The following is a 26,787-nucleotide window of genomic DNA, read 5'->3' as shown; positions in this document are numbered from 1 at the left end:
CCAAGGAGTAGGTTGGTTGTCATGGTTTAGAAGAACTTTGCTGTCAGGATCCAGTAATACCAGAGGGAGGCACAGGCCATCTGTCCCTCAGGGAGAGGTCTTCAGGAAATAAATAGCCTCTGGCCAGAATGTTTGAGATGTTTCTCTGCTTAAAGTACAACTCAAGGTCAGATCATTTCTCAAGGCCCACTTCTAGAATTCTGAGCTTCCAGAATTGAGGTTTGGTCTTTTAGGTCAACGTGTAGAAAGGTAGTGTGTTGTCTGTAGGCTTTCCCCGGTCGTACTGGTCAGGAAATGCCGGACAAAGGGGCTAATTCTCTGCCCCCGTGTTCTTAGCTTCTTCGTCCTTCTGTCCCCTGTTCCACCTCCATCATTCCACCTGCAAGGAAGACGAACGTCGCCTTGCCAGTCATCTTTGATTTTTAATTTTTTTTTTTAACGTTTATTTTTGAGACAGAGAGAGAGCATGAACGGGGGAGGGGCAGAGAGAGACGGAGACAGAATCGGAAGCAGGCTCCAGGCTCTGAGCCATCAGCCCAGAGCCCGACGTGGGGCTCGAACTCACGGACCGCGAGACCGTGACCCGGGCTGAAGTCGGACGCTTAACCGACTGAGCCACCCAGGCGCCCCATCTTTGAATACAGGAAGGTTAGAGTTCTGGAATGCAGGCATAAGAGCAGTTCGCATTAGTTTGTTTTTAAGTTTATTTATTTTGAGAGAGAGAACGCATGCGCTCGTGCACGAGTGTGAGGGGAAGTGGGGAGAGAGAGAGGTAGAGACAGAATCTTAAGCAGGCTCCGCACCGTCAGCGCACAGCCCGATGCGGGGCTCGATCTCACGAATTGGGAGATCATAACCTGAGCCAAAATCAAGAGTCGGACGCTTAACGGACCGAGCCTCCCATGTGCCCCCACATTTATTGCTTTTATTCAGTTTTTCTGTCAGTGGCTATGGCAAGGCCTGGTTGAGAATCCTTCCTTACCCTGGGATCCCAGGGTGACTTCCAAGATTAGCACAGAACACAGAGGACTCTTGGAATGGACACAGCACCTGTCTAGCCAGACAGAGCCAGTTCTGTTGGTCAGGAAATGGCACTCCAGTCAGATTCGGTGTGCTCTCATCCCTGGGAATGCCACAGTCCTGGCCACGGCAGCTGAGAGCAGAGCTGCTGGGAGCCAGCTCCTGCCAACCCACACCACCCCATCACACGCCTGTTATTCATCAACATGCCTCTTTAATATCTTACAAAGTGTGATGCTCCAGACCCAGGCAAGATGTGTCATAAAGGGGAGACTTCGCCTGGTGGATAAAAAGGCATGTGTTCCTGCCCACGTTTTTGCTATTCGCTGAGTTTTCAGAAACTTCCCAACCACACCCCTTGGTCTTTGTTTGAGTTCAAAGGGAGGCATCTGTGCTAACAGGATGTTTCTGGGCTCAGTCCCTATTGCATTCGGGAGGCTGACCTTGGGAAGTCCTCTCTAGAGACTTCATTTGAGCCCAGTGCCCAGGCCATCCCCCTCAGCTAGTGTCCCATCATGGGCTCAGCAGTTACAGAGATGGTGAGTTTCTGCCCTCAAAGGGTAGTTTCACGAGTCTCTCCCTGTTCGTGCAGAAATACAGTCTGAGAGATAATAGCATGAGGTTGGGCTCCAAGTACCAAAAAAGAAAAAACAAAAAACAGACTGATTTTCTGGAGCAGGAATCTGAGCAGGAAAATTGTCATGTGTGGCAAACGGCTGCAGGATGATTCTTGCGGCCTCAGTCTTCAGGGTTTCCACTAATCCTATTTCACATGTCTGCAGGGTAGCCCTTCCCCCCCCCCCCCCCCCCCCCCGCTTTTAAGCATTTCTGGCCAATATATATGCCTGGTGTAAAGGAGAAAAACGAAAGAGCCTGCAATTCGCCCAGATACCCCATTTCTTAGTGTTCTTGCCTTAAACCAATCACACCCTGTTAGCTGACCCAAATCCATATCCCCATTCCCTTTCAGCCACCCAGTGAGCTCAGTGTGCCAGCAGATGAGCTAAGCCCCAAATCATCACCTTCTCTAGAAAGACAAACAAATAAAAACAGCCGGAAGGGGGGAGGGTGGACGGGGAGGGGGGGGCGGTGCATAAATGATGCATTAAACTACAGTCTGGAAGGAGCTGGCGCTGCCGGGCCTCCTCGGTGGGCGTGCGTGTGTGCGAGCACACATTTTCCACCCGCAGCACCCCCGCCCCAGGCCGGCAGCGGCGGCGGCCTGTCAATGTCAGAGGGAATCGCTAATGCGCGCGTCGCCATGGCGACCAGGGGAGCGGCGGAGCTAAAAGCAGCAGCCTCTGCGGGCCCGCCTCCCCCGCCGCAGCCCACCCTGGGCTCTGCGGCTTCTCTTTGTCTCGCTCGCCGCCTGCGCCCCCACCTCCGTCCCAACCCCCTCCTCCTTCCCCCTCCCCCTCGCCTTTGTCGCCTTGCCCCCCACCCACCCGCTGCAGGTATGGGGGGGGGAGGGGGCCCGGGGGAACTGGGCCGGTCCACACGCGCCCCTTTGCTAATCTTGGAGGCTTTAATGCCTCACTTGAAACCAGTCTTTTCAAAGGGGGATCAGGAGAACAGGAGCTGGTCTTTCTCACCTGGACGCCCATCCGTGGCTCCTTGTCCCTGTGGCCGTGGCCCTCCCTCTCTGGCTACCGGAGGGCAGGACAGACAAAGGAGGTCAGGTGCTGCCCACTTTGCCCTCCATCCCCCCCACCCCCCACCCCAGTGACTCGGACCTGGAAGTCCTGCAAACTCACTGCATCCGGGCCTCAGAGAGCTCATCCACTACGAGTTCCTTATCTAGGTGAGGTTGCTGCCCCCACATCAGGACGTCCAGGGCTTGGGCTCTTTGGGTTGGCAGTGTATACCAAAATGTGCTGTGCTGCTGTTAGCATTCAGGGTCACCTGGTAATTAAGGGTGCTGAGGCCACAGTAATGACCCCCAACCCATAAACCCTTCTGTTATCCACCTGTGTCCTGGGGCAACAGAGCAGCTCTAGTGGAGGGCACAGCTTAACACGTCAGATTGTCTTATCTTCTAGCTGATGCCCTCTTCTTTACAAGAAAAAGTAATAATCATACAAAAAGAAAACATTTGTGATACAGCGTGGTCTAAAGAAACAGTTTCTAGATACTAGCTGTATCTATCCAACACATAAGTAGGCATTTGGTTTACCTGTAGGCATTGAAACGACCTTTTCCATGTTCTGAAAGTCACACTCAGCATTTAAGTGATGAAACGCTGATTCACAGCCCAAAGCCGGGACCACTCTTGTCATGGCCCTGAGTCAGTGGCTCTCTAGTATCCTCTGGTTTCCTCAGCATACCATGGCCCCATTGCCATCATTCCTACATCAGAAATACAAGGCATTCTTGAGGATGGGTATGGCTGAGGTTTCAGCTTTAAAGTCACCCGCTGACAAATAAATGAATTTATCCTATATAGTCACACACAAAGTTGTCTGGACCACTGATGGCAAAGTGGAAGTGCAGGTGCCTGTAGGGAGGAGGCCGAGAGGCCAGAGGACAGGGTAGAAGGCAAACTTGCTTTCCCTACATATACCCTCGTACCTGTGGGTGTTAGACCATGTGCATTTATTATTCACTTTTTAAAACAAAGCATGATATTAAAATTTAACATCACTTCCTCGAGAATGCATTTCCTCATTTCCCCCAGAGTAGATCTATGTGATTCCATAGCACCGTGTACTGTTTATGTTCAGTGCTTTTCCCAGAATCCTGGCTAAATGGGGATGAGTGTGTAAGTCTCCACACCAGACTGTAAGCTCGGGGGGGGGGGGGGGGGGGCGGGCAGAAGCAAGACCTGTTTTACACACCACTGGGTCTTCAGGGGCTGGCACGCAGTCAGCACTTAGTATGTACCTGTTGAATACAGAGGTGAAGAGAAGTGGATGGGAGGGTACTGACAGAGTGATGGGGCCAGGGGGTTGGCAGGGTGCTTATCTCTACGGCCCTCCTCCAAGCTTAGTGACCTTTCAAAAAATTTTTAGTTTTTTAATGTTTATTCTTGAGAGAGACAGAGCATGACGAGAGGGGCAGAGAGAGGGGGAGACACAGAATCCCAAGCAGGCTCCAAGCTGTCAGCACAGAGCCTGATGCGGGACTCAAACTCACGAACCATGAGATCGTGACCTGAGCCGAAGTTGGATGCCTGACCAACTGAGCCACCCAGGCGCCCTGCTTTGTGACCTCTCAGAGGCTCAACCCCTCCTGTATCAAATAGCTCTATAACATACTTGCTCCAAATAATTCTTGTGTAATTGAAATGCATCACAATAAGGAACTTGATGAATCAGTTAAACTGTATATAAAGGGAACCCTGTCATTTGCCAAAGCAGTTCCCAAGCAGCTGATTGGAGCAGTTGTGTGAGGCAGGTCAGGGCCAGCTCTTCTTCCAGTCATTCTGGAAGCTCTGGTGATCCGCCGTACGGTGTGGCTGAGGAAGCCACCTGGGGCTTAACAGTACCAACGTCCGGGGGCCACACACACACCAAATGAGTCAGTCTGTAGGAGTGGAGCCTGACCACTATCAGGGCCCTGTTTTGCAAGTGCTTCTCTAGTCATGGTGCACAGTCAAGGTTACGAATCATTGCTCTGTGGGCTTCTCAGAGGAAGTGGGGACACTTTGCTCACCAAACCCAGAGATTCTATTTCGGCCAATAAGCTGATGCTAATACACTTTATCCTGGACAAAGAGATTATTTGCTTTAGCCCACTTCAGGTTGTTTCAGTCCTGCTCATGGAACCTCTCCCTCTCTTTGCCTTAAAAAGCCTGTGGGTCCCCTTCTGTGATAGATATGTAACTATCTAACCAGGGCACGAACCATTTTTCAGACTTGCCTGGGCAGCAGTGACCTAAATATTGCTCAGGGTGTCTGACTTCCAGCCCCAGAGGAAGAGTGTATGTGGTTTGCTTGTTTTCATGCTAATGAAGTTGAGCCAGTAATGCAAGGTCCCCGTCGGGATGGCTGAATCATTCGATGCTATGAAATCGTTCTTTAGACAGAAAGCAGTGGTATAGGGTTATTATGGAATTGTTCATTTTTCAGCAGAATCACTCAGGCACTCATGCAATCTAATTTGTTGTGCCATTTTTAATTGTCAGGAGATAAACACTGGAGGAACGTTGGTAGGAATGCCTCAGCCCATTGTACCAGCCAGAGTAGATCTTTGGAAAGTGTGACTAACCCATTTGTGAGCCAACAGGTGTAGAGGTGGATTGTTCTGTCCTCTCTCCCAGGTGACCCCGCAAGCAGTAAATAAGGCCACTAAGGCTGTACACACACAGCAGGGAAATCTGCCTACACTGCCCACCAAGATATTAGATGCAACTGACTTTCAACTAGAGGTGTGCCTACACTCGAGGTCAAGGCAAATTTGGCTAGCAGCCACCTGGGGGCACTTCCCGTTGAACTCTCTTAGGAGACTGGGCGGCAGGGATATCAAGGTTAGTCTTGGGCTCTTTAGTTAGTGATCATGGAGAGAACTGGAACCCTTCATGGCAGGCAGGAAAAGCTCAGATGTGGCTTAAGAGAGCCCACATTCCCATTTGCAGCCAGCATGCTCCAGCCTGGATCCATACAACCCATTTCTGGGAACTTAAAAAGTAAGAGAGCAGCCGCATAGACTTGAGACCCCATGGGGCTTTTGATGTGTCTACCAGCAACAGCATGGTGAGTGGTTTCTGTGATGTGGGATTCCTGAACAAGAAGGACTGGACCACCGCCACTGGTTCCTCTCTCATTACAGGGCCAGAAATAGATGCCCCATCCCAGGAAAAGGGAAATAAGGCTGCATGGAATGTTTCATCTGTTGGAATATTGTTCTGTGCTGCCTGACAAGATTACTGAGTTCTCAGTTCTATAGCAGTGGCGTTGAGTAAGAGTCTGAAAATTGATGCATTATGTACTCGCTTAAAATAGCAAATGCAGAATAGAAAAACCAGAGCTGCTAAGAAGTGTGCGGAACATATTGATAGAAAGGCCTGCTTCGCCTCTGTTATTACCAGCATGAAAGGGTGTATCGGGGCAGGGGGCAGATTTTCCATCAAAAGCATTCGTGTGGTGAAGGCTTCCGTACCGCAGTGAGACGAGGGTACATTTTTTAGCTAACATAACTGCATGCAAACCCTTCTGTTCTCAAACAGGTGGTAGAAAGTGGGCAGTTTGTTTCTTTTCATCTCAGGGTTCTAGAGTTGGTTTATGAGATGGTTGCTTCTGTTTTAAACTCTTTGAATTCCCCTCAGAACAAAAATCCCCAGTGCCTTGCTGCCTAATCAAATATGCTTCGCCGTGGGTTACAGTTGCCTGGATGGGCAGCAAAATTTAGTAAGAGTGAGGTGGAAAATGTATAAAAAGAACTGTGTCATCATCATTTGTCGGCTTAAATGGGATTTTTTAAGTACCCAAGAACAAGTTGAAAGGACCTTCTGGGATCACAAGCCTCTCGCCAGCATGGCCCTAGAAGGTGGCAGAGTTGTTTGGTGAAAGGCTGTCCTTGATCAAGCGAAGAGGCCTTGAGACGCAAGGGCTCCTTTGGCCTCACGTCAGTTGTTGAACCAACCTCCTAAACGTGAGAACCTCCTTCACTGAAGCACTTCACTCCATTAACAGGCGTTCATGGAGCACGTACTCAGCACCAGGCTCTGTGCTAGCCACTCTGCCTGGATTTTCTCCACCTCTCACCAAAGCCCTTGGTGAGAGAGGGCATTGCTCCCTGTTAATTAACTACCCCCATGGAGGAAACTGAGCTTCAAAGGAGCAGGTGATGGGCCCGGGCCAGACAGCTGAGCTCAAACCCCAGACCAGCTAATTCCAAAGGGCAGCTTCCCTCCACTGTGCCCCATGGTCTCCTCCCTTGATTAAGCAGCATTCCTAGAAATACAAAGAACCTAGAGGTCCCCAGGCCCCGGGTCTGCCCTGCCGCTGCCACCACTATCTGGAATGGCCGACTCTCAGGTGTGGTATAGTCAGTTCCACAAGACTGCTGGGTGTCCGAGGGAAATCACTTTTTCCAGGCTCGGCGAGCAGCACTTGGATGTGGTAACAGCCCCTAAACGGGGACTTGAACTAACCATTGAGTAAAACATAATTTGCCGATTGTCATGGGACACTGACCAGTTTCCAAATTCCTGTAGGGCACCACAGTTTTAGAGAATGTGACCTTCTGTTTGCAAAGCCAAGATTTCTTTTCATTTTTCTCTTTGTTATTTCCTTTATAATGTGTACTATCGCTCCTAGAAATACTGCTTTAAAAGTTTGGGTACTTTCAGATAAAGATTGCTGGAAGGAATGGTGGGGAAAGTGTAAAAAAAAAAAAAAAAAAAAAAAAAAAAAGGTAACATTTAACAGGGAGTTTGAAATACTAAGGGGCTCGGAATGGGGGAGAATGGCAGCCAGGTCGCAGAAGGCACAGTTGCTCAGACAGTCTGCTGTGCTTGCCACGGTTAACAGTGCATTTTCAAATTCTAGGCTTATTTGCCTAATAGAATACAGCACCACAATCGTATTGTAATAGCATGCGTGAACAAAGTAGGTTTTGTGAAACAGTTGTGATACATGACCTGCCTTTTACCGGTTCATGTGTTTCTCTTAAGGAAAGGCGAGAGCAATGAGTTGTGTACCCCTGAGTCGACATCATACATCATGTGTAGTGAAACCCTTTGGATGATTTTCCAGAGGAAGTTCAGCTCCACCCTGGCCAAAACCAAACTCATTCTCTCTCTTCCCTCACCCAAGCTGAAGAGCTAGGAACACTGGTAGACTCCCTTTCCCCACCTACATTAGTCAGTCACCAGATTCTTACCCTGATGCATCTCAGACTTAACTCAGCTTTGCCCTCTTACCGACCACAGTCCTTACTCCCTTGATTGGCAGTTTCCTAACTGGTCTTCCAGCCTGAAAATGCCCACATCAATCTCTCATCCACATACCTGCTTCCTCTCTATCAGTTTTACATATTAGCTTTTTATTAAGCACCTACTGTATGCCAGCCACTCTTTCAAGCACAGGGGATATGGAGAAGGTTCCACTCCCATGAAGTTTACTTTTGGGAAGGGGGTGGGAGCCATAGGAAGACACAGTGAGCAAGCCAGTCAAACAAGTCAGTTTCAGATCATGGTATGTGCACAGAAGAAGACAAAGTATTATCTATCTTCCCTCCTTGAGATCCCTTAAGGATGTCCCCATTGCCTACAAAGTTAAGCCTCAACTCCTTGCTCGTCTTCTACCCCAGCCTATGTGGCTGGCCTCGGCTCTCACCACCCTCTCCCAAACACACTTCAATCCTGAACTCCAGTCCCATGCTTGCCGTTTTCTGCACACGCTCTAAATTTCACTTTTAGGTCAAGCTTCAGGGTTATCTCTAAGTCCTCCTCACCCTCCGAGGGGCAGTTCATTGCCTCCTGTCTGTAGGGTTCTAGAGATCTCTGTGGTCTGGGGAAGCCCAGGTAGGCCTCGGGAAGGAGGCACAATTAGAGCAAGGGGGATGTTATCAAAGGAAGGAGAGACACTGACTATGCTGGGCGAGCCCACTGGGCTCACTGGGAGCCTGTCGTCATGGAGAGAGCCCAGTTTGTTCAGACAGTGTATCTGCCTAGCAGAGCCATGGGCCACACAGCCCAAGAGGCTGCCCCTCTCAACAAAAGCCTCCACATCTGCCTGGTGGTGGGCACTTCCCTCCACTCTGAGCTTCCTGAACGCACTCTCTAGACCTCATGGTGCCAACTCAAGTGCCTTATAGAGTAGCTGTTTAAGTCTGCCTCCCTCCAGGGGCTGGAGTTCCTTCAGAACAGAGCTGTTTTATTATTGATCTTGCAGCCCAGAGCCTTAGACACAGATGTTTGATGTAGAACGTGTTTCAAGACAATGCTGACAAATTCCTGAGCCTGTGAATAAACGTTTTTTTGTAAGTTTATTTATTTTGAGAGAGAGAGTGAGCGGGGGAGGGGAGGAGAGAGAAGGAGAGAGAGAACCCAAGCAGGCTCTGCACTGTCAGCACAAGAGCCCGATGCAGGGCTTGAACCACAAACCGTGAGATCCTGACCTGAGCCAAAATCAAGAGTCAGACGCTTAACCGAGCCACCTAGGAGCCCCTGGATTTTTCTTGGTTCCTAACTGTTCAAAAATGCCATCCTTTGGGGCGTATGAGTGGCTCAGTAGGTTAAGCCTCCGACTTCAGCTCAGGTCATGATCTCACGGTGCAGGAGTTCGAGCCCCGCGTCGGGCTCTGTGCTGACAGCTCAGAGCCTGGAGCCTGCTTCAGATTCTGTGTCCTCCTCCGCTCGTGCTCGATCTCTGTCTCTAAAAGTAAATAAACATTAAAAAATGTTTTAAGAAATGCCATCCTTAAAAAATAAAACAAAATAAAAAAGAGGGGCACCTGGGTGGCTCAGTCAGTTGAGCATCCAACTTCGGCTCAGGTCAGGATCTCACAGTTCGTGACTTTGAGCCCCGCATCAGCCTCGCTGCTGTCACCGTGTCAGCACAGAACCCGCTTCAGATCCTCTGTCCCCCTCTCTCTGCCCCTCCCGCTGTATTGTGCCAAAAAGAAATATTTTTTAATGCTATCCTATAAGTCCCAACCCAGTGAAAATAACTAAGCTTATGTATACATTCTTTTCACGACTCTCTTTTAGTATGTACGCCCCCAGTGTGTAACCCCCTTCAGTGCTCAGTTCTCAGAGCAGGGACTGCGATCCTGTTAGCCCCTCTGTAGAGCGGCCCGGGGCCACACGCAAACAGAAACCCAAATGCCTCTTAATGATGGGGAGTTGAATAGGCAAATATAGGATGGTGTTCCTGACAAGCCACTAACGCGCATCTGTTCAGAAGAAGATGTGGGTCCTGGTGCGTGTTCAGTCCAGTCGTATTTAGCACCTTCATTAATGATGTGAGGAGAAAATAAACACCAGTGTTCACAGATGGTGCTAACTTTGGCAGTGCTGTTAACAGAAGTGTCAAGATAGGAGAAGTAGAGATGTAAGCAGGAAAGAGCAAAGATGTTAAAAAAAAAAAACAACAACTCTCAAACAGATATTTTTTGGTAAAATAAAGCCCCTTAGAACACAAGCACAAGACGAGAAGTTGAAGGGGGAGAGAGGGAGAGAGGAAGGGGGAGGTGGAAGAGAGAGGCAGGAAAGTGGAGCTTTCACACAGATGTCCCCCCAAAGGCTCCAGAGCCTCCAGAGGCACCGTCCTCTTGTCAGAGGTGATGCCACATGGCCTGGGTGTCCCCCTGACCCAGCCTGAGACACAGCTGTGTTCACAGCCGCGGGCCCATTTGTTTTGTGGTAGGCTTTTTGTTTGATTTGGCGGTGTTGTGTTTTGTTACTTCTGTTTGTTGTTCTTTCCTCGTATATTTGAGGGAGCTGAGGGTACGGTTTTGTTCTTACAGTTCGGTTTTCAGAGGCTTCATTATCCCTCGCGTAAAGCATCAATTTGGGCATTTTGGGAGGGACAGAGGAACGCAGCCTTTAAAGAAAGAGTCCAGATTCCAAATGTATAAATAAAGCAGAATGCAGCATCCCCCCCACCTTGGTCTCCGACGGCGGGAGGGGGAGACAAATCACAGAGCGAGCGGCGGTCCCCGGCACGCGGAGGCCAGGCCCTGCTCCACCTCGCCAGGGCACGGCCGCCCACACACAGGGGACAGCAGCCCGCCGGCGTCCTCCTCGGGGACGCCGAATGGAAAGTCAAGACACCAACACGCACCAGGGAATAGTCAAAACCGTGCACAAACTCTCCAAGCGCCGGGACAGAGCCCCCATTCTTTGGCAGCCTGGAATCAGCCAGGCCTGGCAACGTCAACCGCCTTCAGGCCAGGGGCCGAAGAAGGAAATGCCCAGAAAGAGAAACACACAAGTGGTAAAAGGGGGTCGCGGTCGTAGGCAAGAAAGTCCAAACCTCGGCGTCCTCACAGCGGATGACAAATGCTTTCGAATCTGACTCATGAGCACCGAGGATTAAGGAACCCTGCGCCACGGAGCTGGTGGCCGGCACGAGACCCAGAGGAGCGCCTCCGTGTGGGACTGAACAGATGGGGGCTCAGTGGACCCCCTGGGCCTAGGGGTGGGTGGCCTCAGCACTTTGCACTGCGGGGAATCCTTGACCTTGACAGCTTCTCTGTCCCCGTCTACAGCACGGGCATGATCTCAGCGCCTCGTAAGGTTTGGGGAAGCATTGAAAGAGGCACTGCGGATGGCAAAATGTTTAATACACTGCCTCGTACATGGCAGGTTCTCGATGAACGCGTGGTTTTCAGCCTCCGCTCCCCCAATTCAAGACCGTTTTACGACCGCACGAGGCATGCTGCTACGTAATACCAGCCTTAGTCACCACGTGTGTGTTTACGTATTTTTGTTTCCGGAACCCATCAGTCCTACCCGTGGTAGGATGTTTGCCATCCTACCGTGTGTTTTTATTTCCCTGAGCATTTCCTTAGCAGAGGGACAGGAGCGCCTACCATGGGAAAGCTTGCATTCACCAAGCGAGGCCATGATTCACTTTGCAAAGGGATCCTTCTCCAAAGAGCATCCCCGTGAGCATGCCTGGTGCCTCTTACTTGGCCTTTCCACGTAAACAGACCCTTGCTCAGAGTGAGGTGCCAGGGGCCCGTGTGCCCGAAAGCCTGACGGACTCACCTCTCAGCAACGCTGCTTGGAAGATGCGCCAGGCTGGCCTCGGGTCTTCCGGTTGCTGTCGTGTGTCACAGTGAATCCCCGCGACTTTCTCAGTCATGTCTTTAAAAAAAAAAAAAAAAATTCTTTCTCTAGACTTTTATGCGACTCCTATGTTGTATTAGACGCTGCGCTAGGAGCTCACAATGGGGGGATGAAAACCACTTCTGCTGCGCTCAGAGCACGTAGTAAAGAGGCAGAGCAGCTAACAAAGTCCAATGACTTTTCGTGGCAGGATGCACCGAGCTTAAGGCTTGGACTCTAGCCTCGTTGCCTGGGTTCAAATTCTGGCTGTGCCGTGTGACCTTGGCAGGTACTTCGCCTCTTCAGGCCTTATTTCCTCTTCTGAAAATGGAACTTACCACATGCTCTCACAAGGATCTCACAAACCGGTATTTGTGAGGCACGCACCACATGCTTTTCTGCTATCGTTCTATTATTATTATCCAGACACGCCTTGCTTCATGGTGTGTCCCTCTGCTGTGCTTCACAGATCAAAGACCGAGACGTGTAATCAGAATTCTCGGAGGGGCGCCTGGGTGGCTCAGTCGGTTGAGGGTCCGACCTCGGCTCAGGTCACGGTCTCGCGGTCCGTGAGTTCGAGCCCCGCGTCGGGCTCTGGGCTGACGGCTCCGAGCCTGGAGCCTGTTTGGGATTCTGTGTCTCCCTCTCTCTCTGCCCCTCCCCCCCCCTCAGAAATAAACATTAAAAAAAAATTTTAAGGATCCTTGGAAGCACATACACAGGGATACCTCATTTTATCAGGCTTCACTGTACTGCCCTTCGCAGCTAGCACATTCTTTACAAACTGAAGGTTTGTGGCCACCTGGCGTCGAGCAAGTCTGTTGGCACTGTTTCTCCTACAGCACTTGCTCACTTTGTATCTCTCACGTTTTGGGAATTCTCCTGCTATCTCAGATGTTGTCATGATTATTGTATTGGATGTGGTGATCTGTGTGATGTTACTACTCTAATTGTGATGGGGTGCCCAGAACTGTGCCCCATATAAGACGGTGAATTCATAAGTAGATGTGTGCGTTCTGTCCCCACCCCCACTCCACGTCTCTCTCATCCTTTCCCCCAGCCTCCCAATTCCCTGAGACACAACGATATTGAAATTAGGGCAGTTAGTGACCCTACGGTGGCCTCTAAGCGTTCGGGTGAAAGGAAGTGTCACCCGTCTCTCCATGTAAATCGGAAGCTAGAGGCGATCAAGCTTAGTGAGGAAGGCCTGTCGAGAGCTGAGACAGGCCTGGAGCTAGGCCTCTTTCACCAAATAGCCAAATTGTGGATGCAAAGGAAGAGTGCTTGAAGGAAATTAGAAGTGCTCCTCCAGTGATCACATGGATGGTAAGAAAGCGAAACAGCCAGGGGCACCTGGGTGGCTCAATTAAGCATTTGATTCTCAGTTTCAGCTCAGGTCATGAGCTCATGATTTGTGAGTTCGAGCCCTACGTCAGACAGTGTGGAGCCTGCTTGAGATTCTCTCTCTCCCCCTCGCTCTCTGCTGCTTCCCACTCACACTGTCTCTCTCTTATAATAAATAAACTTGAAAGAAAGAGAGAAAGAGAGGGAGAAAGAGAGAAAAAAAGGAAGGAAAGGAAAGGAAAGGAAAGGAAAGGAAAGGAAAGGAAAGGAAAGGAAAGGAAAGGAGGAAGGAAGGAAGGAAGGAAGGAAGGAAGGAAGGAAGGAAGGAAGGAAGGAAGGAAGGAAGGAAGGAAAAAAGAAAGAAAAAGAAAGAAAGAAAGAAAGAAAGAAAGAAAGAAAGAAAGAAAGAAAGAAAGAAAGAAAGAAAAAAGGAAAGGAAAGGAAAGGAAAGGAAAGGAAAGGAAAGGAAAGGAAATCAAAACAGCCAATCACTGATTTGGAGAAAGTCTGAGTGGTCCAGAGAGAAGATCAAACCAGCTACCACATTCCTTTGGGCCAAAGCCTAATCCAGAGCAAGGTCCTAAGGTTCTTCAGTTCTGTGAAGGTTGACGAAGGTGAGGACGCTGCAGAAGAAAAGTTTGAAGCTGGCAGAGAAGTTACTTCATGAGGTTTAGGGAAAGAAGCCATCTCTGTAACACACAAGTGCAAGGTGAAGCAGGTGCTGATGGAGAAGCTATAGCAAGTTCTCCAGAAGGTCCAGCTAATATCATTCTGGAAGGCAGCTGCAATAAACAGATTTTCAATGTAAGTGCAATAGCCTTCTCTTGGAAGGAGATGCATCTAGGGCTTTCATAGGTAGAAGTCAATGCTTGGCTTCAAAGCTTCAAAGGACAGGCTGACTCTCTTCTTAGAGGCTAAAGTAGCTGGTGACTGTAAGTTGAAGCCAATGCTGGTTGACCCTTTGAAAATCCTAGGGCACCTAAGAATTATGCTAAATCTGCTCTGTCGGTGCTCTACAGATGGAACAACAAAGCTCAATGACAGTCATCTGTTTACAACATGGCTTACTGAATAGTTTAAGCCCACTTTTCAGACCTAGTGCTCTGAAAAAGATTCCTTTCAAAACAGGACTGCTCCCTGACAAAGCACCCGGTGACCCAAGAGTCCTGATGGAGATGGGTCAAGGAGCAATTTCAACTCTCAAGTCTTATTTCAGAAATACATTTTGTAAGGCTATGGCTGCCACAGATAGTGATTCCTCTGAGGGATCTGGGCAAAGTAAATTGAAAACCTTCTAGAAAGGATTCACCGTTCTAGATGCCATTAGGAACATCTGTGATTCATGGGAAGGTCAGAATATGAATGTTCACAGGAACTTGGGAGAAGTTGATTCTCACCCTCCTGGAGGACCTTGAGGGGTTCAAGACTTCAGTGGAGATGTGGTACGATAGCAGGAGGATGAAAGTCAGAAGTGGAGCCTGAGGGTGGGGCTGAAGGGCTGCCATCTCACGAGGAACCTGGAACGGATGGGGAGCTGCTGCTTACGGCTGAGCCAAGAAAGTGGTTTCTTGAGCCGGAACCTACTCCCAGCAAAGACGTCAACATGACAACAGAGGATCTAGAATATGACATACACCTAGTTGATAAAGCAGCAGCAGGGTTCCAGAGGCCTGACTCCAATTTTGAGGGAAGTCCTACTGTGGGTAAAATGCTATCGAACAGTATCACGTGCTACGGAGAAATTGTTCGTGAAAGGAAGAGTCGGACTTCATTGTCTTATCTTGAGAAACCGCCACGGCCACCCCGGCTTCGCACCCGGCCCCCTGATCGGTCAGCAGCCGTCAACACTGTGCAAGACCCTCCACCAGCAAAAACATTGCGACTCACTGAAAGCTCACATAAGGTTAGCATTTTTGTAGCAATAAAGTATTTTTTAAATCAGGTATGTACATTTTTTTTAGACATAATGCTATTTATTACACACTTTAGTAGACTACAGCATAGTGTAAACTTAACTTTTACACGCACTGAGAAATCAAAAGATTCAGGGACCTGCTTTATCATGGGGTCTACAACCAAACCTGCGGGGTCTCCGAGGTATGCCTGTATTCACCTTTATTTTTATTATAGTATAGTCAGAAGGTAATTTCTGTCTGATGGTAATTCTTAGGTATTTACCGCCCTCCTCCTGTGGTCTAGTACCTGATCCGCGTGCCCAGTGTCGCTTCTCTAATGTGTGCCCGATTGTTGAGCATAGTGAATACACACATACACACAGGCTTGTTTTTAAATTATTTTTTTTATTGTTTGTTTAATTTTGAGAGAGAGAGCACAAGCATGGAAGGGACAGAGAGAGAGAGGGAGACAGAGAATCCTAAGCAGGTTCCAGGCTCTGAGCCTGATGCGGGGCTTAAACTCACAGACCATGAGATCATGACCTGAGCTGAAGTCGGCCACCTAACCGAATGAGCCACCCAGGTGCCCCCACCCAAGCTTATTAATTGGGTTCAAGTCTATGTTCTTTGGTTAAAGTTTTTTTTTAAGTTTATTTTGACAGAGAGAGAGAATGAGAATGTGAGCAGGGGAGGGGCCGAGAGAGAGGGAGAGAGAATCCCAAGCAGGCTCCGCACCACCAGTGCAGAGCCCGACCCCACAAACCGTGAGATCGTGACTGAGCCAAAATCAAGAGTCGGACTCTTGACCAACTGAGCCACCCAGGGGCCCCAAATCTATGTTCTTTTAATATTGTCTGCTGATCTGTGTTTTAGGAAAGCACATTAAGATCATTTTCTATGATGGCAGATATATCATGACAACCGTCCTGCTGAACTACTCCCTGATAAAGAAAACAATTATTGGGGCGCCTGGGTGGCTCAGTCGGTTGAGCAGCCGACTTCGGCTCAGGTCACGATCTCGCGGTCCGTGAGCTTGAGCCCTGCGTCGGGCTCTGTGCTGACAGCTCGGAGCCTGGAGCCTGTTTCGGATTCTGTGTCTCCCTCTCTCTGACCCTCCCCCGTTCATGCTCTGTCTCTCTCTGTCTCAAAAATAAATAAACGTTAAAAAAAAATTTTTTTTAGAAAACAATTACCTAACGAGTTCGTTCCCAGCAGCGTCTTTTGCCAGCCTTCTTGTGATTTGTATTTGCCTCGTGTCTGGTTTCATTTAACTTTTCTTTGTCATGATGATTTAGATGGGTATCTTGCAAATAGCAGGTAGCTGCATTTCTAAATTAAATGCGAGAAGTCCCTTGTAACAGGTTCACACGCCTCGGTGTTCACATCCACGCTAGTGATTTCTTGTTCCCATGTTGCTTCTTGGCTGCTTTGGTTCCTGTTTTCTGCCTTGCATTAGATGAGGCAGAGTTTCTCTCCCCCTTCCTTCCACTTCTTCCAGAGTTGCATATTTCCGTCGAACATTCTTGTTTACCATTAGTTTTCTTCACACCCGCACAGGTCTTAGGAAATCTAAAGTTCATCAGCGTCCCTACCCTCCTCCCAGATGACGAAGGCCCTCCAAATGCCTCCCTTGGACCATCACCCCATCTCTCATGTTGTTGTTTTCCAGGACTTTAGATCAGTGTTGGGTTGAACCCCCAAAGTTAGTCGTATTTATTTATTCATACATACATGCATACAGTGAATGCTTGTTTAAATTTACCTTGGTGTCTGAGAAAGTCTTTGTTTTTGCCCTCGTGCTCAAGATGATTCTAGGTTGGTGGTTATTTTCCTTAAACACTTGGAAGAGTCTGTGTTTTCATTATTTTCTCACATTTGATGAAAAGGTCTGTACCTTTGCAAGGAATGTGTCTTTTCCCTGTGGGAGTTCTGAAGGTTTGCTCGTTGCCTTTGGTGATCTGCAGTGGGGTTTGCTTTTCAAGAGGTTTAGTGAAGACACCTTGAGGGTTCCAGTCCTTACTGGAAAACTGTGTGTCTTCCCACTTTGCCAGGCTAGAAAGCAGACTCGGGTGACCTTTTTCTGGATCCGGCAGCCTGCAAGGGCTCAGCCTTATTCCAGACCTCAGACCCAGTTCCCCTCCCATGTGGCCCACGTGGGCATGTCTCCTGCTCAAGCCAGCATGTCCCCACCTTGGCATCTGCAGGACCCTCCCTCTCACAGTGGCCTCCTGTCCCCTCCTTCCTTCCAGCTCCTGGAGGTCATCCTTTCCTTCTTTCAGCCTCCACTTTGATTTTAAATATTCTTTTGGTGGAATTTCGTTCACGTTTCTAGACCCTGGTAAGCATCAGGGCCATTGTGAGCTCCGATCATGCTGCTGGAACCAGCACAGCACCGTTGCACACTCGGAGCCGTGAGAGAGCAGTGGACACAGGGGACACTCGGCTCAGCCTGGGGCGGGGGCGGGCAGTTCTCGAAAGCTCTGGGGAACGACTGAAGGGGTTTCAGCAGGGGAGTAACGGGCTCCTTTTGTGCCTTGAGGAGATATGTCTGAGGGCAAGGTGGAGGACAGGTTTGAAGTGGGGTGTGGGGCAAACCGAAGGCAGAGGAATCCATCGGGAGGCTTCAGCGGGGCTGAGACCTGGGCTGGGATGGTGGCAGTGGAGAGAAACCGAGAAAGCTCGGTGAACAGAGCGTGGTGACTGGCTGCGGGCAGCAGAGGGAGAGGAGGGATCCAGGCTGACTCCCGGCTTGCAGGTCTCATGACCAGGTAGATGATGACCACTCTTGCAGTCGTGGGTGTGACAAGAGGAGGGGACCAGTTTGAGGGAAGGGTCCAAGACGATAGCTCAGTGTTGGACACAAGAAGACACAGCTGTCGGTGCAGCTCAGGGCGTTTGTCTAGCAGGTGGCTGCAGATATGTGCTTGGACCTCATACTAGGCTGGGGACGCTGACTGGGTAACTGTCATCGAAACCACAGGCATGGGTGACACTACTGTGGGGTAATGTCTGAGATGAAAGGGACTAAAGATAAAACAATACTTAAGGAGTAAGTTTGCTCCTGCAGGAGTCCCCCTTCTTCTGAGGTGCCAGTCTGATGTCACCACGTGGCCCTCCTGCATGCATCCCATGCGAATCACAGGGTGTTCATGTGTGCCTGTCACCCCGTCAAGAATGGGAGTGCCTTGGGGCACCTGGGTGGCTCAGTCGGTTAAGCATCTGACTTTGGCTCAGGTCATGATCTCGTGGTTCGTGGGTTCGAGCCCCGAGTTGGGCTCTGTACCGACAGCTCAGGGCTTGGAGTCTGCTTTAGATTCTGTCTCCCCGTCTCTCTCCTGCCCCTCCCCCACTCGTGCTCTGTCTCTCAGAAATAAACATTAAAAAAAATTTTTTTTTAAAAGCGTGATGGTGGCCAGGGCAGAGAGAGCAGAGGCAGGGCCACAAGTAGGGCACGTGGGGTTTCTGCCCACCGGTTCAGTGCTGTGGAGGCGGGCGCCAGGCTGGGGAGGGGCGGGGGGCCTTGGGACAAGCTGCCTGCGGAGAGCCACGCGATGACAAGGGGAGCTTTATCTTCCACAAAGAAGTGGTGACCCCATACCTCACCAGAGGCAAACTCGAACGGGACTCGGTAGACCAGGAGGTGGGACACCCCCACTCTCAGGACCGCATGGCGCTGGACCGTTAGACTTGCTTTAGAAGTGACCGCAGTCCAAGGAGCCATTCGGCCCCGGCAAAAACAGAAGTAGCACTTCCTAGGCCTCTGTGGTCTGACACGAGCAGCGGGCCTTGCTTCCTGAAGTGACGCAGCTACACACACACGAGCTCCAGACGCCCCTTCCGTGGCATTGCCCCCGCGAGCGCCCGAGCCTCCGCGTTTGCGCCTGGCTGGTGCCCAGAGAATGGCCTGACCCGGGGACCCTGGGGCCCGTCACGGCACGCTTGCTACACCTCTGATGACTGTGAGAAGCGTCCGTTTACAACCTGCCTGTGCTCGGTGCCAGGCGAGCTTCTTCCCGCCACGTCCTGTGAGCAAACACGGGAGCGCGTAGCGTTAGCCTCACATTCTCGGGAACACCTCGCCAGCCCCCAGAGGACGCGTTCACAGGCAGTGCCCTGCCCTGCCCCCCCCTCCCGTTCCATTTCCCTTCAAAGTGCATTTAGCAGAACAGGGTCACCACTACTCCAGCAGGGGATGCCAGCAACGCCACTGAGAAGAGAAGCTGGCCTGTTCGCTTCTGCGAGTCCTGGGGGGCATCGGAGCAGACCAGTGGGTGGGCGTCTCCACGTCCCAGCCGAGCGGGGCTGGACGAGAGGAGACATTTTCTGGGCCGGTACAGCTCCCGGGGAGACTTTTGTTGCCCTGCTCTGTGCAGGCCCTACAAAAAATACAGGGCTCACTTGGGGGCCCCCATGGATTGGGTCTTGCGTTTATCCACAGATTTCTCTCATGAGGACGGGAGCCTAGGTGCAAAATGAAGGAACGTAATTTGATAAAGGCCATTTGCCGGCAGTGATGGCTTAGAACAGATGAAACAAGATGAAAGTCCCCGAATTCCAGAGTTTGCTGAGCCATTAAATCCTGTAACAGAAGATGGGGAGGAAAAAAACCCCTCCCCCTTGCAGCCAGCCTCCAACGGCAGCTGTCATTGGCTTGGCGTGCCATCAGGGGGAGATACCCTGCCCCCACCTATTAAATCTGCTCTCCTTTCTCTACAAAATGAAGAAGGTGCTCGAGCTTTATGAAGATCTCCAATGTGGGGAAGCTCCAGCAAGAGAGGTCAGATGACCCTTCCGGAATGTCCACTTCCTCTCTGCCACTTGTACCCAGCTACTGTCCTGTCTCCAGCACAGGCACAAGCACCCCCTTGCTGGTCTTAAAACCATTTCAGTTGAGCTTGAAATGAGAAAAGAAAACATGGTTTGAAGGCAAGTTCTTAGGTTTCCTTTAGATCCATCCACTTTTTTTTTTTTTTATTGTTGTAAAAGACACGTAAATTTACCATTAGTCACATTCAGCACATTCACGGTGCTGTGCGACCATTACCACTGTCTAGTTCCAGAATATTCTCATCCTCCCAAAGCCTGGAAGCAGTCCCTATCCGCCCCACTCCTGTTTCTGTCTCTAATGGATTTGGGAACTCTGTACATTTCTTGTAAGTGGGATTCTACACTACGTGGCTTCTTTCACTTGGCATGTTTTCAAGGTTCATCCATGTTGTAGCCTGTGTCAGTACTTCCTGAATAACACTTCATCGAATGGATATACTTTGTCCCTTCATCAGTTGGTAGAGATTCGGATTGGTCCTGCCATTTGTTTACTGTAAATAATGCTGTCATAAACATTCCTGCACATGTTGTGTGAACATCCGCTTTCGGTTCTTTCGGATAGATCTCCGGGAGTGGAAGGGATCGCCGGGTCACGTGGTAATAATTCTATGTGTGACTTACTGAGGAACCACGTCATCTTCCTTTGTCACCTGTCGATGGCCGTGTGCGGACGGCACTGGCAGATGATGGCTTAGCCCAGCTCTTGAGACCAGAAAGTTGGTTCTTCCTCCAGCCAATGTTGTTCTGTTGCAACGTTGTTCTGTTCTAAAAGCATCACATGTAGGGGCGCTTGGGTGGCTCAGTCGGTTAAGTATCTGACTCTTGTTTTTAGCTGAGGTCATGATCTTGCGGTTCACAGGTTCGGGCCCCGCACTGGGCTCTGCGCTGACAGTGGGGAGCCTGCTTTGGATTCTCTCTTCCTCTCTCTCTCTCTCTCTCTCTCTCTCTGCCCCTCCCCTTCTTTTGTTCTCTCTCTCGCAAAATAAATACTTAAAAAGCATTACATGTAGCCCCTCACCCCCCTCTCCTGGGAAAACCCCTCAGCACCCCATGAAGATAGGCCGGGAATTGGGGCAGGGCCACTCAGTGCTATGCCAAGGGAAGGAGCAGGAGCACAGGCACAGACTGTCACTTAAGGCGACAGTACGGAATATTCCTTTGCTAAGTAGCAGGCCTCCCTTCTAGAGCCCTACAAGGATCTCAACCAATCGTGCCCGGCACTTACAAGGCTGCAGGGAGCACGTGAGGTTGGCAGAGATGTGTTCCTGGGAGGAAGCAGCCGGCCGAGCAGAGGACATGAGCCCGCACGTCATGGTGGCCCTGTGAGCCCACGACAGCAGTGCAGCAACAAATGTACATGTCCCCCGACAGCACCTGGGGAGCATCCCTGTGCACACAGTGCAGTGTGTGAGCCCCATAGGTCCTCCCTGCCCTCCAGGGGCTCTCATTCTAAAAGCGGAGACCAGTACCCGTGCTGGGACTGCTCCCCGATTGGGACACAGAAAGGCTGGGACAGAAACTCCCAGCCCCGCCCAGTGTGGGGAGAAGCAAATCAGAGCACTGGTTCTCTGCGGTTTTCTCTATCCTGCAACCCTGTACCGGGGCCTCCGTTTTCAAGGCGAAGTCGGGCGTTGCTACCCTGTGACCCGTTCCACCGTAGCCATTCGCTCCTCTTAGGTTTCCCACCGGCCTCGACCCTGCACCAAGACTGCAGAGCAGATACTGGAGACACCCAGAGCCCAAAAGAGGGAGAAAGAGTGAAGTCGGGGGCAGCTCTCTGCAGATACTGTACTCAGGGCGCTGGGAAGGGTCTGGAGTCCGAAGGGCCCTATTGAAAGTAGCAATGTCCCAGTTGTACCAAGACAAGAACGTGGGGGTGGCTGGTGCGTCCCATCTCCCGCCTCAGTGTTTGGAATGTGGCCCTATTAGAGCCATTTCCCCAGGACTGAGTCCCCCAGGCGCATCTAGAACCTACTGTGTGCACACTGCTGTACCATAGGGAGGAGAGGCGCAGACACAGAAGGCGGGAGGCAGAGGCTGTCCCCAGCAGTGCACTGAGGGAAGGCCAAAGGGGAGGCCTCTGCCAGGGTCAGAAGGGAGACATCCCCAGAGGACATGATTCCGGCCAGAGGCGCCCAGAGGCTGTGGCAGGGTGACGAGGGACACGGAGGCTGACCGAGCCCTGGTAGGTGCAGGCTCGGGGTCCCAGAGGCATCTCCAGCTGCGGGCAGAGCTGAGCGCAGGGGCTTGGCTTGCCCTGGGCCAGCCCGACAGCGGGACGAGGGTCTCAGGGCCCCACACCTCGACCCTGCACAGCAGCCCTGGCTCCCCCAGGAACCCAGCCGTGCCTGAGTCACTGCCTCTGGTGGACTCTATTTTTATGTCCAAGTCTGATTAAAAATAGCTAAGCCAAGGTTTTAGCTGCAGCCAGCAAGACATTAAGTATTAAGACACCTAATGCCCACAAGTGATAACCTCGGGTCTCTTCCTGATCCACTGTCTGCCCGTGGGACACACCCCGTGAGAGAGCAGGCGGGAAAGGGGCGGGGGGAAGCCTGAAACACCTCGGCTGCGTCCGTCCTCCGCGGCGCAAGGGCAGGGGCCCGGGGGGCCCTGCTGCACCAGGCCAGCACCCACAGATGCCGCAGGCCTTCCTCTTAACCCCTTGCATCTCTCAGGCACAAAGCAGCTGAAGGGGCATGAGCCCGGGCGCCGGGGCTGAGCCAGCAGGAGTGAGCGGATGGACAGAAGGCGCCTCTCTCCGCTGGGCACAGCCGGGGCGGGACTCCTGGAAGCCATTCCTCTGGGCAGGGAGGGCGCGCGGGCAAGAACCTCCAGTCACCCCCGGACGCGCCTCCCAGTTGCCACCAAAGACAACCAGTCGTCCCGAATCAGAACCCCACGCCCCTCCCGACAAGGCCCTCAGCCTGAGGCCAGAGCCTCGGCGGCCCCGGTGCCACCACGTTTCCCCACTCCGGTCCAGCCCGACAGGCCAGGTGCTGCGGAGCCGGGCAGCAGGCCCCTGATAGCTGCTGGCTGCTGGCTCTGGCTTGAGGCTGCAGCCCAGCCCCGGCCTTGGCCGCCCTCGCCCTCTCCGGGGGCACCACTTGGGACCGTGGCCCCAGGCCACCCGCGAGGCCCACCGCAGCTTGGCGATCGGCCGGCCCCAGGGGTTGCCAGGGAAGCACACCCCACTCCGGCTGCCTGCTAACTGCCCGTCTGGGCTTTCTCTTTTCGGTTCTTCCAGTGAGAAGCGCCACCTTCAAGTCAACGTCACCAACCCCGTGCAGTGCAGCCTGCACGGGAAGAAGTGCACGGTCTCCGTGGAGACGCGGCTCAACCAGCCGGAGCCCGACTTCACCAAGAACCGCTCGGGCTTCATCCTCAGCGTGCCCGGGAACTGACCGCTCACCGGGGAGGCCTCGCCAGGGCGCGGGGGCCACGGAGCCGGGCAGCTCCCCCCCCAGCCGCTCCGCACCGCAGGCCCCCGCCTAATTGCTGACTGCCCGCTGCTGCCCGCTTCAAACCAGTTCGCGAGGGTCTGTGCTTGGAGCCCAGCCCTCTTCTGCCTCCTCCAAGGCTCCTCCCCTGAGGTCTCCTTGCTGCCTTTCTGCCTTTGGTCTCCATCCTCCTCTGCCCCGACTTTCCACGGTCCTCACTCCACAGACCCAAGACCCCGGTGCCCTGCCGCAGAGCCCTGGGCTCATACCCTCGGAGACAACTTGATGGTGCCTGGAGTCAGAGAAGCCTCTGCCCTCCCCGCGCCCCCTGGCCAGGTCAGGTCAGTGTGCCCTGACCCGCTAACAAGCGACCCGGCCTGCGAGGGGTTGACGCCATGTCCCCAACCAAAAACGTGCTCCCCTGGGGGACTGGCAGGGGATGGAGCCCTGCTCTCTCCGTGAGTCCAGCTTGCCACCCCTCTTTCCCCCAAGGTGACCACCGCCCACCCCCCCCCAGGACCTCGCTCAGCGCTCCTCGGCGGAGCCCCTCCCCCAGCAGTCAGCCAAAGCCACCAGGTGAGCAGGTTCACCTGCAGGGCCGGCCCCTCAGCCCAGGAGCTGGCAGCTGGCAGTCCAGCCGGGTGCCCCGGGGCCCGAGGCCACCTCTGCGAGAGGGAGCAGGTGCTCCAAAGGCCAGCTTCCTTTACCACACGGCCTGGGCCTGTGGTGGTTGCACACGGACACGGTGCAGCTTGCAGGGCTGCTCATCCGGTACTGTGTCTGTGGTGCCCACGCTCCTGTCAGAACACCAATAAGAAAACGGAGTCACGGGAGCCAGGGAGTGAGTGCTTGGGGGGGGGGGGGGGGGGGAGTTGGGATGTTTTCCCCTTCCCACACCTCTGTTTCCTACTTACTTGGAGAATGAGGACCGGGGCCAGAGGGGCGGAGTGACAGAAACAGAGTTGGGGGGTCCTGGCACTGCAGGCCAGGCCAGGATGCCCACCCTGCCCTGCATACACCCCCCGCCGGCAGCTGGGGCCCGGGCTGGGCACACAGACCTCGCGCCGGGAGAGGGCCACCGTCTTGCCGGTCCGTGCCCGGCCGAAAGCACGGGCGCCTCACATGCCTTCCTGAGACCGCCCTGCTCCTGAGCCTCAGCTGAGGACTCCGCCCCGAGCCTCTGGGCAGCCCAGGCCTCCAGGCCAGGAGCCTTAAAAGGAGGGACTTGGGACACACCGTGTGGGGAGGGCACTGAGGGTGAGCCCACGGCTCAGGAGGAGACCGGCAGGGTGTCAAAGGAACGTGCTGCTGTTTTCTTCACTTTCTGCCACAGACGCTGCCCGCACCCTACCCCCCACCCGCTTCCCCCCCCCAACCCCGCCACGCTCCCGACCTGCCACATTGACGCTGCAAAACACACCAAGTGCCTGAGCACAGCGTCCTGTGCCTGACATGGTCACCTGGCTGACCCCCAGGTGGTCCCAGCAGCCTGCTCTCATGCACACACGCCCCCAGCCCCGACTTCCCAGGGTCTATAAACGTCCGCACCCCGTGCAGTTTGCAACAAAAAGTCCTCTTGGCATCCTGTCCTCCGACACCCATTCTCATTCTCGAAGCCTGGTCAGCTGCCTGCACAGCACAGAGGTGCCATCAGCCTGGTTTAGCAACAGAGTTTTGCCAATCACCTTGACACTAGTTGAACCGTCCTAACTGGAACGGCGCCTCTCCTTTCCACTGACTTCCCACACCTGTTGCTTTACGCTAGTTATGTGCACAGGTATGTTTTAGACACACCGAAATGGAACATGCCAATGAGGGTTTCTCTGAGGCTGGAGTCCTTTCTCCTGCCTTCCAGGGCCGCCTGTGGCTCCCCGGCCCAGCGCAGGGGCCTCCCGCCGAGGGCCGGTCGACAAGCACTTTCTCGTGATGTCCTATCCCAGCACGTGGGAGGAAAGAACGACCAGGAACTGAGGGTGTGGTCTCAGTCATGCTTCCTGGGTGCCCGGGGAGAGCCCGAGGACACAGTGATTGTATGCAATGAAGTGTTTCTCTTGATCTAATTAAATGCAGTTTTATGGTTTGCTGCGTTTATTCCTATTTTCCATTAAATTAACTTTATTTCTAGAGCATATTTTGATTTACCGTCAAGAGCAATAAAGCATTAAATCTTATTTTTAAAGGTGTCCTGCTTATCTGTAATTGAGAACTATACCTACAATTGTGACATTTCAGCTGGTAAAAAGCTGTTATCCCAGGGGATGGGAGGGAGCGTGAGGCACAAATAAGGTAAAATGGAGGGTAATTTACTGGAGGCTTCTGAACAAAAATATTAAACAGCTAGCGAGAAGAAAGCTATGGGAAGGCCAGGAGGCGGCGGCGTTCAATGGAAGCATTTTGTTCCACCATTTTGAGGCCCGTGCGCTAGGCTCGAAGTTCACCTGGTTCACCGTGACTGAAGTCCAAGCGCATACGTGAAGGAAGGGCTCCGATGCCCACAGCGGCCGGCTGGGGACCATGGGGGTGGCAGGAGAATGAGCCGGAGGCATCGGGACCTCTCAGGACAGAGTGGGGGCGGGGGCTGCAGGTGAGCTAGGTGCAGAGATGGCAGAGCATCTCCACGCCCAGGAGCCACCCGGTCACCATCATGGGGGGGGGGGGGGGAAGCTGGGGCGCGGGGGGGGGGGGAAGATGGGGGGGGAGAAGCACGTGCAGCCCCGCTTCTGTGACTCAGACCAAGGGAGACGCCCTGAGAAAAGTCCGTGGCCTCGATCACAAAGCTGACAGCTCTCAAGGTACAAGCTGGGTGGAAATGCCTTCCTAGTGTCCAGGGGCACCTCCGGACCACGGGGTGCAGGTCCTGGGGAGGCTGGAGTCCATGCTGCCCTAGGCCCTGAAGCTTAGGCGGGTGGCAGGAGTGGGCACAGAGCAGTGGCCATGTAGCCGCCACCCTTGCCACAATCATGGGCCATGGTGGCTGCTGATCTGGGAGCCCCAGGGCTGGATTGGTCACTCTTGGAAACCTGCACAGAACTAAACTGGCAGGGCCGAGCCACGCGGACACCCCTCCACACGCGCTGGCCAGAGAGGAAGCATCCCGGCATCCCGGCGACGGGCGCTGAACAGAGCCTGGCCCGGGACATGTGGGGGCAGCAGCCTCAGAGCCAAGCCCCATAAATGGGGTCTTGGGTCTGGTGCCCCTTCGGGAGCCTTAGCCAGCCCCTCCCCAGGACACACCTAGGCCTGCTCCTCCCCGCCCCCCAACCCCCTGGCCGCAGGGCCCTGTCACCCAGCTCCGCAGAGCCAAGGGAGCCTCTGAGGAGCAACTCCTGCCCCCGATGCCCGACTAAGCCAGAGTTGACTTCACCTGTGCTTCTCTCTTAATCACCTTAACTTTGAACACACTGGTTAAGCCCTTGCCCTGAGCCCTGACCTCCCTCCTCTCCCCCCACAACCCATAACACAAATCCAATTACGTTTGGAGCGGAGGAATCATTTCTACTAGCCCCCCCCCCCGCCACCCCCACTCGTGAATGGCATGCCCACA

General features: G+C 52.7%; 1 protein-coding gene and 1 long non-coding RNA gene across 3 annotated transcripts in view; one reads left to right on the top strand and one right to left on the bottom strand.

Annotated features, from left to right (window-relative positions):
• The window catches only part of LOC147574190 (uncharacterized), a 31,631-nt gene extending 19,842 nt beyond the window's left edge, over positions 1–11,789 (bottom strand). The window contains exons 1-2 of the long non-coding RNA XR_015243992.1: positions 11,678–11,789; positions 3,194–3,366 (exon numbers count right to left, since the gene is read on the bottom strand). This is a non-coding gene — a long non-coding RNA (uncharacterized LOC147574190). The remainder of the gene's footprint in view (positions 1–3,193; positions 3,367–11,677) is intronic.
• Positions 1–25,414, top strand: part of MYO1D (myosin ID) — a 361,575-nt gene extending 336,161 nt beyond the window's left edge. For both annotated transcript variants that reach the window (XM_086686602.1, XM_086686605.1), the window contains exon 22: positions 23,051–25,414. In XM_086686602.1, coding sequence (XP_086542728.1) covers positions 23,051–23,207 — 157 coding nt within the window. In that variant the 3' untranslated portion in view covers positions 23,208–25,414. The remainder of the gene's footprint in view (positions 1–23,050) is intronic.
• Positions 25,415–26,787: the final 1,373 nt, after the last annotated feature.

The sequence above is a fragment of the Puma concolor genome, chromosome E1, assembly GCF_028749965.1.
Source record: "Puma concolor isolate L17-30 chromosome E1, mPumCon1.1.hap2, whole genome shotgun sequence".
NCBI lineage: Eukaryota > Metazoa > Chordata > Mammalia > Carnivora > Felidae > Puma > Puma concolor.
The sequence above is the reverse complement of the archived record's forward strand: the minus strand, read 5'-3'. Positions and strand labels throughout refer to the sequence as shown.